Raw genomic sequence first — 11,610 nt, forward strand, 5'->3', positions numbered from 1 at the left:
ATATGACTGGCTTGGACGGATTAAATTGAACAGAGCTTCCGCGTCACAATCGCAGAGAATCGTCGATTGGACGGAACTGGCCTTCTCGGTGGAGTATCGGTCTTCAGAATCGACCATACTCTTAAATCGACCATTTTCTTTCTCTCTCTTTCTCTCTAGCCACGTTTTTGAAGTGGCTTTGGTGTGTTCTGGATGTCTGAAACTGAAGGGGGTGGCTTGGTATTTATAGAAAACACCAGCCAATCAGATTCAGGTTGGTGGCACCCCGTGTGTCGCTTCGTATGGCTCCGGACGCATGTGCGGCGGCACCTCGTGCTCCACATGGTTTCGGACGCATGCGCGGCGACACCTCGTGCTCCGCATGGCTGGCTGCATGTCCAGGACACATGCAGGACGCCACCACTCCTCCCAGATGTCAGGCTGCATGACTAGAGATCATGCAAGGCGCCACAGCAGCACACACATGTCGATCAGCATGCTTCGGTTGCATGCGCGGAGACACCTCGTGCTTGGTCGATCCACCTCGTGCTTCTACATGTCAGGCTGCATGTACAGCTTCCATGCACGGCGACACCTCGTGCTTCTGGAGACACTCAGCTTGTTAGATGGTTGACACCACGTTCTGAACCCATGCAATGAGCCACCTCGAGCTTCTCGGTCCATTGGCCTGATTTCGGTCCTTCCGGTAAATTTCTGATCCGCGATTAACCCCAAATATTTTTCCGCTCCCGTTCTGATGGTCTGAATAATTTTCATAAACTCCGAAATATTTCTGACCTTGATGAAAAATATTTCCCGAGCCTCCGGTTTCTTCGAAAATTTTCATAATACCGAAATTAGGGTTTTTGCCCAATTTCGGGTTTTCCCGTCGTGCTTCGATCCCGTCGTGCTTGCTTCCCGTCCTGCTTAATTCCCATCCTGCTTCCAACATATTATGTTTCCAACATAATATATTACCGATACGAAGTTTTGAGGATTACTTCGTGGTTAAGAAACGTCATGCTTTTAAACCGTCGAGCTTCTAAAGCGTCTTGCTTCCAAAATTGTTATGCTTCCAAAACGTCCGTCTCATCAATCTAGGACATCTTCTAACTATGGTCGAGCAACTTATTCGACTCATAGTTCACTCACGATCACTTCTTCGTCCACCTCGTACTTTAAAACTTCTCGATCGATCCTTATTGCCCGCGACTCGACCACCACAAAGATACTCGACCATTCTCTCTTTTTTTTTTTTTTTTAAACAGGTTTCTACAAGAGACACCTTGCTAAACGCCTTCTTAACTGCACCGAGAAATGAAAAAAAGAAAATCAAGTTCGGTCACTTAAATGTTAAGCCGTCACAAACCAAACTAGCCGGCTAAGACATCGAGTAACCGACCAACAATGATGCAACCCCACAAATAGACCCTTTATTACATCCACGGTTACAAGTGAACTTAGCAAGCCTGAGAAAAGATAAAAAAGATACTGCCGACTTCTCAATTTTGTAATATTCTAACTTTTGTAATTGTGATTTTTATAGTTGTTTAACTTGTTAAGAATAATTTTATGCGCTAAATACAATATTGAAAGCTTCCAACAATTTAATTTGATTCAATAAATATTTTAGCCATGTAAAATTTTAAGTATACCTTTAAATTGACTTTAAAATTCATTTCTAGACTGCTAAAATAATTTATAGCATATAACAATCATCATACATTTAACCATGAATCTTTTAATTAATATTTTAAAATTTCTTGGTAACCCGCTAACTTATATAATAACATAAGTTTTACTTTTTCTTTTGCATTGATATTTTAGATTAGTCTATGAATTCATTGTTATAAGGCTAACATATCTAAGAATGTATAAAAATTGATTTATCCGTTATATCTTTATTTTGGACATCTATACACATAACATATTAAAGACAAATAATAAATCACCTATAATAGTGTTTTTAATGTTGAACAATCTATAAACATGATATCAAACCACATTATGTAACATCTGCTTTAACATTAGATTGCTAACACTTTTAATAGCCTGTAACAAATAATTTATTAGCTAAATGTAATATTAGATGTTATATTAATAATTATCCGGGTTAAGCACACATACATCTTGTTCATATATTCAGACGATATTTATCTACTTAATTCAAAATAAAGATAGCGTCAATTTGGTCAAAATCCATAGAAAATTATGATTCATGCATTGTGGTGAGGCGGATAATTGTGGGGGTTAGCGAGACGGTTCTTGTAGAAGCAGAAGATCATGAGAGAGTGAGAGGTTTTCTTGAAAATTTAGAACTGAGATGAGATGTGAGTCTCTGAATTATTGTAATCCTAATATTTAATTCACTCCAAACCTTAGGATTTGAGGAAGAAATTATTTTGTGGGTTTTAGAGGGGATGAAACGCATCTTCTTGATCGTTGGAAGAGAAACGTGATGACTTTCGTTAAAAATGTCTGACTAATTATGTTTCACGTATTTAAGGTGGAAATAATACCTAGGCTAATAATTAATAGAAATAACAATTAACTAGAAAACTCATACAATTCCAATCTAAAGTTGACCTAACCCAAGGACATGATAGTCATTTCGCTTCTACAACTTGCAATATTCAGTCCACACAAATTTAGTCATGGGTATTTACCTAATTATTTGATTCTTTTAAGATATTGGTCAAATTCAGTCTTGATTTTATCTCTAAATGCTCTAGAGAGTAAAAAATTCCTTTTCTAATGGCATTTCTAGGGTATATTCACCATCAAATTCTTGTAGGCCAACTTTATTATCAAAATCATATTCATGGTCTGTCTTTGAAAATTCTTCTGAATGACACATTTATTATCATAATCATAAATCCTGATATTTCCTTGATTATCACAATATGTGCGTCTAACAAAATCGAATCGAACTTGTCATTGGCCTAACTAATGATTGGAGAGAGAGCGAGATTCAGATGGTAGTGCATGATGTAAAATTCATCAGAAGATGTCAGAGTTGGATTGTTCTATGGTAACATCATCATCATCATTATCATCGCTCTCTCCCTCTCATAATTTTTTTATAGAACACACACAAAAACCAATAGTACCATTGACAAAAAAAATCATATTTTATCTGACAAAAAAAAAAAAACAATTGGAATTTTTCAGAACATTAACAATGACAAACGTAGACGGATGCAAGAACCTGCTTCGGCTATTAAAGGAGTGAGACTTATATAGTGGAAAACTTTAGGGTTTTGAGTTCTATTAGCTTCAAGATCAAAACGCTGTCATTTCAGTCTGTACGGGTTTGAATGAGGCTACTGGGCTTCCCTCTTTGGCCCAATAGTAGTATTAAGAGTTCATTTCCTTAGCTCAGAAAAACGACAAAACAAAAAAAAATTCCAAAGGAAAGTGAGCTCTCTCCCCGTTTCTGTACACAAGGATTTAAAGTGTCTCTCTTTACTTTCTCTTAAATCTCTAGATTTTGATCGTAGCTACATTACTCTTTCCCATGGCTGCCCCTGATGAGGACCAACGGTTTATTAAGCCTTTCATCTCACATAAGTCAGCTAAATCATTGGTGACAATCTCTCTCTCGCTCTCTCTCTCTCTCTCTCTCTCTATTTCTTCTTTTGCTTGCTTTCTTCAGAGTAAAAATAATATTTTGTACATATATTTTTAAGAAAATTTAGAGTCCTTAAAATTGTTTTTGTTCTGTAGCTTCAAATTAGCCCAAAAAAGCAGTAATGTGTCATTATCAGATCTGTTGTTTGTTGGCTCTTGCTTTTTATTAACATTCTTAGTTTATTTAAATATGATTAGAGCAGCCTTAGCTGCTGATGAAAAACATTCAAGACTCTCTTATCTTTTTGGGACTAGAGTCTCTTGTGTTGTGCGTTGCTGCTATTATTGTGTGTTCTGAGAGGTTGATTTTGTATGTTAAGGCGATTCCGCTGGCCTTCAACGAATACTTTCCGGATCCATTGCCAAATACAGTGGAGCTCCTAGACTACTATGGGAGATCCTGGACGATTAGGATGAAGAAGAGAGGAGAGACGGTGTTTTTAACTGTTGGTTGGGAAAACTTTGTAAAGGATAACGAGCTTGAAGACGGTAAGATGATGGAATTCATCTATGACTGCGACCGGACCTTTTATGTTGTCATATTCGGTCATGGCGGGGTTAGCGAGCTTAGAGTCTTTCCTCAAGCCGTAGTAGATGTTGGTGACTATGCAACAGGCGAAGAAGAAGGAGAGGAAGAGGAAGAGGAAGAGAAGAACAAGAGTAACTGAAACTTGAGTCTGTATCATCCACGTAGGGAGAAACAAATGCTGCTTTTGAAGTTAGTTTATCAGTTTATTTATTTAAAAGTCTTATGTAACAAGATGTTTAATCTAATGAACGAACACACTTTGTTGTCTTGCTATAAATCCTTGTTTTTAACGGTTTAGAACATTGATAGAAATTCAACAGATCCCTTGCTTTCTTCTTTTTTGCAGAAACGGACGTGGCCAAAACATATAAAGATCGGCGTACTGTTGTGTTGTTTATCATTCATGTGTTATTTGTAATTTTGTATCCCACACAAGAGAGTGTTAACAAAAAGAGAACGAGATAAAGTATTTGGTAGCATTGAATGTTGAATACTCGGTTTAAGTTAGAAGGTTTCAGCTTTGGTCACGTGACGGGAAGGGTTAATTTGTTAGAAATAATAAGTATAAGCCCAATTTGAACAAATTAAAAAGTTACGAGGTGTTTTTAGAAATATGTTTAGACTGGCTAAGCCAAGTGTTCTTCTCTGTTATTTTCGCCGGCGTTTAGCGGCGGAAAGTTCAATCCTTTCCCTACTTGGGCCGTCGGGGAAAAATGAAGAGCGGCAAGTACTCTTGCAACACGAGATCTGAAACTATAGAATGGATCACCGCAATTATTGATTTCCTTAAACCCTTCTCTTTCCTGATCAATGCCCACGTTGTCAATTTCTTCAAGGTATCCAAAGTTTTGATCTTTCCGGTGGAAACAATCTTAAAAAGTACGCCTTTTTTTGATGGGTGTGTTGTTAATTTCAGGATAAGCAATGGGAAGATGTTGACGAGGAATGGATGAGCTGCCTAAGGAATGAGAAGCCGGAGAATATTCTTCTTATTCCCTCCGGTAGTGTCCAGGTAAAGAGCTCTTCATGATTGAGAGTTTGATTAATAACAACACACTGTCCTAGTTTTAGTTTAGCTAATATGCGTGTGTGTGTGTTAGGATCACTGGCCTGCTTCACTCACGGACTTTGTCCACACGCTAAGGTCTCTATCGTTTCCTAGAGAGCAAGCTGATTTACAGACGGTATAAACTCTCCCTTTGTATCATAGACTCTAGACTGAATATGTTAAAATCATTTTTCCGCTGTTGGCAGATGCTCTCAGATGTGAATGTGGCACCGCTTAGCACCGTTCTTTCACAAGGCATGAATCTCAAGAAAAAACATGAGGTACAGTTTCTTTCAATGATGTCTACTTTTTGGTATATGACCTTCAGAAGTATGCACAGCTGTTTCTTTCAGTTGGTGACTAACCCCAGTCCAAGTAACTTCAAATTGAAAAGAGAATATCTAAAAAATAGATGATCAGGTCCAACCATTTGTTACTTCACATGTAAAAAATAGAGAAGTATTCTAGTTGCGATAATCACCTAAAATCTCATAACATTTATATAAAAATTCCTTGGTTGCAAAACCAATGTTTTTGTTCAATCGTTTATTTGGTAAATGTGTGTTTCATGAATTTCTTGGTAGCAGGTTGAAGTTCTTTCCTCTGTTGTCAGCTCAGTTGTTAACAGTGTTGGAGAATCTACTGTTATCGATGTCGGTTCTGGCCAGGTACCTGACTTCAATCCCTTTGGTTGTCCAAGGAACTTTTTGCTTGATGAATTTTTCGCTTTTAATATAATGTTATTGTATATAGTTTTCCATAAGTGTTTGTTAAACAACATCAATGGCAAATGTAACATTGTGAAAATATTATTTCAGGGGTATCTAGCGCAGGTTCTTTCTTTCCAGTATAAGCACTCAGTTGTTGCGATTGATTCATCATCTCATCATGGAAATGTAACTGATGCACGAGCAGCACGTATAAGAAAGCATTTTGCTTCACAGATGCGTAAATCTGGGTAAGCACATTGTCTATTCATTTTAGCTTGGAAAGTTACTCAGTGTCTATTCCTTATTCTTGCTACTCAACTCTGGTCTTTTAGACTTAACCTCTTCTCTGTTAGTTCAGGAAACAAGTGCCCAGATGCTCCAACAACGATTACATGCCGTGTACTCTCCACAGAGATGTTAAAATCCTTGACCAATGTTCCCCTGGAGGAAAATGACTTGGATTTAGATGCAGCTGCATTGAATGAAGGTCCAAAGAGTTCACAATCATCAAGTGATGCAAACAGACCGTGTTCACTTGTGCTCGCTGGCCTCCATGCATGTGGAGATCTCTCTGTCACAATGCTAAGGTTAGTTTGAATGCTTGCTGCAGACTGCAGTTGTTTCATCTGGTTTCTCTTAGACCTTAAAAGCTAAAACAATGTGCAACTTGATTTCTTCAGGACTTTTATGGAGTGTGAAGAAGTTAAAGCCGTAGTGAGCATTGGCTGCTGTTACAACTTATTATCTGAAAAAGCTAGTGAGAGTTCTTGTTCCAAATGTGGTTTTCCGATGAGCGCTGGTCTCAAATCTTTGGGATTCTCGCTTGGCAAAAATGCACGTGATCTAGCTTGTCAGGTATTGCATATCTGTTTCTGAATGTTGTAGCGTTGTTGTTGTTGTATATGTTCTTCTCCGTAATCTATTTATTGAAGATTTCATGTGTTTTTTTATCAGAGTGCTGAGAGATGGAGCAGCTTGGGAGAAGATGCTGGTCTGCAGAACTTCGAGTTGCATTCTTTTCGTGCTGCTTTCCAAATGGTAAATATAAAGTCTGGTTTTGTTTGCGGATTTTCAGCTGTTGTCTCTAAAAAAGCAACAACGTATTGACTCTTTGAAGGTTCTTTCGAAGCATTATCCAGAGGTTTTGGCGACAAGTCCTTCTATTGGGCGGCAAGGGAAGGCCTTCCGTCGTCAGAAGCAAAGAAAAGCTCTTGAAACTCCATCAAAATTAGAAACAAGTAGGAAAGGTTAGGATTTAGATGGATTAGATTCTGTAATTAGGCGAGACCAAGATTGGTTTGCTTAATCTCTATAACTAACTGCAGACACCGACAAGAAATCCATGACGCATACAAGTTCTTCTTTTGAGAAGTTTTGCCTGTCAGCATTTTCCCGCCTGAATCTAGAACGTCCTCAAGATCTCGACCTGAGTGCCACATGGAATGAAGCTCATGCATTCACGGTAAAAGCTATTCCTCAACTCTCTCTTTTGTCTCTGATTCTCTCATGCATTTGATGGATGCTTGTCTAAAATATGTAGGAACTGATAGGACCTTACTGGTCTATACGAGCTGCACTAGGACCAGTGCTTGAGACATTGATCTTGCTTGATAGACTTATGTTTCTCCAAGAACAAGGAGACTCCATCCAAGTTACAATGCTTCCCATCTTCGACCCCACCATCTCACCTAGGAACGTCGCCGTCATTGCTAAAAGGCTTTTGCCGTAAAGCTTAAAAAAACTCTCTTCTGATCTTAGGGTGACGTGTGAAATGTGTTTCTGTTGGAATTGAATGACGTTGAGTTTTATGCATTGATCAAAGGTCATTGAGCAGTTACGAGAATTCACCTAAAGTGTCTAGAGGACGCTGCTTTTTTCCGTTGTGTGAACACACTTTTATTTCTTTCTTGTTGTTCGTGATGTACAAGAAACAAACTAGGAAATGTATTAAGGTTTCCTTTGACTTTTCCACCGTAATTGATTTCAAAACTCATGATTTGTTTCTTCTTAATCATTGTTTATGCATTCCATCACATAAGTCTATATGTTTAATATTATTATTTTGACTCGGCCATTCAAATTCGCCATTCTTAATTAGCAACTCCATTTTTAGTATTTGTTATTTCACGTTCATATTACAACTTGCAATAATAAAAAACTGAAATCATCAATTTGAAACCTAAATCTACCTGATTCTGTTATAGTACAAAACTAAACAGCTATATAAAAATCTTAGTCAATAAATTTGTTCATAGTTTTAAAAGATTAGTGTATTTGTAATTATATTTATTCATTTGACACGCTGTTCATTATTACAACATATACATTGTGTGTGTGAATATGTGTGAGGGATATATATTCAACTATTTGAATTAAAAAAAGTTAAGCAGTACAAAAGAATATATATCATGATGCTTTTTTTTTGACAAAAAAAAATATGTTTAGATTTTCTTAGGATACATGTTGAAAAAAACATTTATTTGACTATTATAACCAAGAAGGCTAATAATTGGTTCATCATATTGAAATAGCACCTTTCTAAATTTATATCACAAAAATAGCACTCAAAAACTAAAATGACCAAAATAGCACATTTCTAAGTTTATCATTTCTAAGTTTATTTTTCAAAATTTGAAATCTTATTCCCAAAACCTCATTTCTTAACTCTAAACCCTCAACCCTAAACTCTAAACCCTAAACCCTAAACTCTAAACCCTAAAATCTAAACCCTAAACCATAAACTCTAAACCCTAAACCCTAAACCCTAAATCCTAAACCCCACCCTTTAACTCTAAACCCTAAGTTTGTGAAACTTTTGATAAAACATTAAGTGCTATTTTTGTGGCTTTTGACTTTGAGTGCTAGTTTGGGAACATAAACTTGATTTAGTGCTATTTTTGTCTTTTTCTCTATTGAAATTGACTACCATTTTGTACGGGAAAACGCCTATATTCTAAAAAGCAAAGATTTAATTCAAAGTACAATGAAGAATTATGCGCATGAACGAAGCATAAAGCTAAGACGAATAATAATAATACTACAAAATAGTAAAATAATAATCAAAACAATTATTAAAAGTGGTTAATCATAACGGAGAGACATTTAAAACATGAAAAAAGTTATAAAAAAAAAGAGACGGTAGCGTGCTTGGTCGTCTCGGAGCAACGTACAAGAAGATGCTGACGTGTGCTTACGAGTGACTCATTGACTTTTACCCAGCCACCATTCGAAGACCAGACCCGTCTTCCGTATTCATTCCCATCTAGTACTCCATTTCAACGAATCCGTAATCTGATATCCACACACGCGGCAAAAGAAGAGAGCGACTCTGATCGCGTAAAGACACTGCCTTTTTTATACCAACTTAGCAAGTCTTTCTACCTGCGATCTTTGTCTGAATCTCTTTTTCTCTCTCTCTCTCTCTCTCTCTCAGGTGGGTTTCTCTCTCTCCATGTCTTGAATTTCGTTTTATCTGCTAATGTTTCTATGTTTTGTTACAAAAAAGCCAAAATTCAAAGTTGACAGCTTTTTGTTTGCTGCTGCTTTACCTTTTGAGGTTTATGCCCCCCCCCCACTAGGGTGTTTTTTGTTTTGGGGAGATTCTTATTGAGGAGTAATTGAAATCGATCTATGTTTGGTTTCACTAGTTTGAAGTCAAATCTCTTAATTGCGTCTCGTTTTTTTTTTCGTTGGTAATGGCAGAAACAGTTGACGGGTCTCTCTGTCTTACATTGATGGGTTGCTCCTGGTTCTCACGGAGGGGAGGAAGACCTTCTGAAGTTGATGATGGAGGTACTTAATTAAACCAAGAGGATGATTACTAGTTTCTGAGCTTTAACTCTTCCATAGTCATGTTACTGGCTTCCTCTAATTTTAGTGTGTTGTGTCTTTTTTTTTTTTTGCAAAACAGGAATCGCATCGATACAAAACGTAAAGATTTACAAATACAAAGAGATTCGTCAGGCTACAGATGATTTCAATCCCCACAATAAAATTGGTGAAGGAGGGTTTGGTTCTGTGTACAAGGTAAATGAGAAAACACACACTCGTTTTGCACTCTTCTTATTCAAATGATCTAATTCATCTTTGCTAACGCTTTGGATGACTGTAGGGCCATCTTAAAGATGGAAAGATCGCAGCTATCAAAGTCCTCTCGGCTGAGTCAAGACAAGGCGTTAGAGAGTTTTTGACTGAGATCAACGTGATATCAGAGATACAGCATGAGAATCTTGTCAAGCTTTATGGTTGCTGCGTGGAGGGGAACCACAGGATTCTCGTTTACAACTACCTCGAGAACAAGAGCCTTGACAAGACCCTTCTAGGTAACTCTCCTAGTTTTGTTTACTCTCTATGGTGTCAGCTTATCATTTTCTAACCGAATGAATGTGTTTTTTCTTTCAGCTGGGGGATACACTCGGAGTGGGATACAGTTTGATTGGAGAACTCGTGCCAATATCTGCATTGGGGTTGCTAAAGGTCTTGCCTTTCTTCACGAAGAAGTAAGGCCGCACATTATCCACAGAGATATCAAGGCGAGCAACATTCTACTTGACAGAGACTTATCCCCCAAGATCTCTGATTTTGGACTCGCCAGGCTTATGCCACCCAACATGACTCATGTCAGCACTCGTGTCGCTGGTACAATGTGAGTTCCTTTCTTTTTCTTTACTCTCAGCTTAAACCTTCAGGTATTTTAACATGTGTTCATATCCGTTTTGTGCAGTGGTTATTTAGCTCCGGAGTATGCTGTTAGAGGACAGGTGACGCGTAAAGCAGATATATACAGCTTTGGAGTCCTTCTGATGGAGATAGTCAGCGCAAGAAGCAACAAAAACACTCGGCTACCCACTGAGTATCAATATCTCCTAGAAAGAGTAAGTCATTATCTGGTCTAGTTAGACATGTCTAAGCGTCTAAGCTCTTGTTTTGAGAGATGATAACCTTTTTCTTTTGCATTCCACAGGCTTGGGAACTTTATGAGCGGAACGAGCTCGTGGACCTTGTCGACACAGGGCTAAACGGAGTTTTCGACGCAGAGGAAGCTTGCCGGTACCTAAAAATCGGTCTTCTGTGCACGCAAGACAGTCCAAAGCTGAGACCAACGATGTCCACGGTGGTGAAGCTGCTCACAGGGGAGAAGGATATAGACACAAGGAAAATAACCAGGCCGGGTTTGATATCTGATTTTATGGACTTGAAAGTGAGAGGACCCGTGGTGGAAACAAAGCCAGACGACGAAGTGAACAGACAGAACTACACGAACCCTTCTTCTTATAATGCCTCGTCTAGCTCTGGGACTAGAGACAACTCAAATGCTTACTCATCAGGGGCTTCATCAGCTGCTGCGGTTTCTTCGTTCAGCAGTACTATTTAGAAAAGACAAAAAAGTGTTTTGATGTTTCATCATCTTTCTTCTTTCTTGGATGCAAACAGAGGTTTTTCTGTTAGATTTTTGAATTGATAGGCAACTGTAAGAGAATTGAGGTTTTCTGCCTCACTCTTGTTAAGGTTGTCTTCAGTTGTAAACTAAGATTTGAGTGTATGTATATAAGTTTGAAATCTGAATTGGTCCTAAGAAATAAAATATCTTAATAAGTAATGAAAGAGCGAGTTAGGATCTGTGTGTTCTCTGTCTGATCTCAGTGTTCTAGAAATTAGTATATGCTTCCGGCTAGTCCGCTTAGTCAGATTTAGCAAATAGGATATGAGCAAAA

At 37.9% G+C, this 11,610-nt stretch overlaps 3 protein-coding genes across 5 annotated transcripts; all 3 read left to right on the top strand.

The window, feature by feature from the left end:
• The first annotated feature begins 3,358 nt into the window (after positions 1 to 3,358).
• On the top strand, positions 3,359 to 4,435 carry LOC106363905 (B3 domain-containing protein At1g16640-like). Its single transcript, XM_022703741.2, has 2 exons — positions 3,359 to 3,565; positions 3,930 to 4,435. Exons 1-2 carry the CDS (start codon positions 3,497 to 3,499, stop codon positions 4,275 to 4,277), a joined length of 417 nt encoding a protein of 138 aa, XP_022559462.1. The 5' UTR covers positions 3,359 to 3,496; the 3' UTR covers positions 4,278 to 4,435.
• A 320-nt stretch (positions 4,436 to 4,755) lies between these two features.
• LOC106365591 (probable methyltransferase-like protein 25) lies at positions 4,756 to 7,907 on the top strand. Of its 2 annotated transcripts, none has more exons than XM_022702651.2 (12): positions 4,756 to 4,974; positions 5,055 to 5,150; positions 5,239 to 5,322; positions 5,393 to 5,467; positions 5,774 to 5,854; positions 6,005 to 6,144; positions 6,250 to 6,483; positions 6,577 to 6,751; positions 6,851 to 6,934; positions 7,014 to 7,143; positions 7,222 to 7,358; positions 7,437 to 7,907. In XM_022702651.2, the coding sequence occupies exons 1-12, from the start codon at positions 4,852 to 4,854 to the stop codon at positions 7,623 to 7,625; spliced, it is 1,548 nt and encodes a 515-aa protein (XP_022558372.1). In that variant the 5' UTR covers positions 4,756 to 4,851; the 3' UTR covers positions 7,626 to 7,907. The 2 variants fall into 2 exon arrangements, with proteins under 2 accessions (XP_022558372.1, XP_022558373.1); XM_022702652.2 differs by having other exon boundaries at positions 7,014 to 7,134.
• Positions 7,908 to 9,035: 1,128 nt separating this feature from the next.
• Positions 9,036 to 11,461, top strand: LOC106365590 (cold-responsive protein kinase 1). Of its 2 annotated transcripts, none has more exons than XM_013805019.3 (7): positions 9,036 to 9,329; positions 9,605 to 9,688; positions 9,807 to 9,922; positions 10,008 to 10,218; positions 10,298 to 10,541; positions 10,620 to 10,770; positions 10,860 to 11,461. In XM_013805019.3, the coding sequence occupies exons 2-7, from the start codon at positions 9,631 to 9,633 to the stop codon at positions 11,268 to 11,270; spliced, it is 1,191 nt and encodes a 396-aa protein (XP_013660473.2). In that variant the 5' UTR covers positions 9,036 to 9,329; positions 9,605 to 9,630; the 3' UTR covers positions 11,271 to 11,461. The 2 variants fall into 2 exon arrangements, with proteins under 2 accessions (XP_013660473.2, XP_013660472.2); XM_013805018.3 differs by having other exon boundaries at positions 9,037 to 9,329; positions 9,599 to 9,688.
• Positions 11,462 to 11,610: the final 149 nt, after the last annotated feature.

Source organism: Brassica napus, chromosome C5 (assembly GCF_020379485.1).
Source record: "Brassica napus cultivar Da-Ae chromosome C5, Da-Ae, whole genome shotgun sequence".
Taxonomy (NCBI): Eukaryota; Viridiplantae; Streptophyta; class Magnoliopsida; order Brassicales; family Brassicaceae; genus Brassica; species Brassica napus.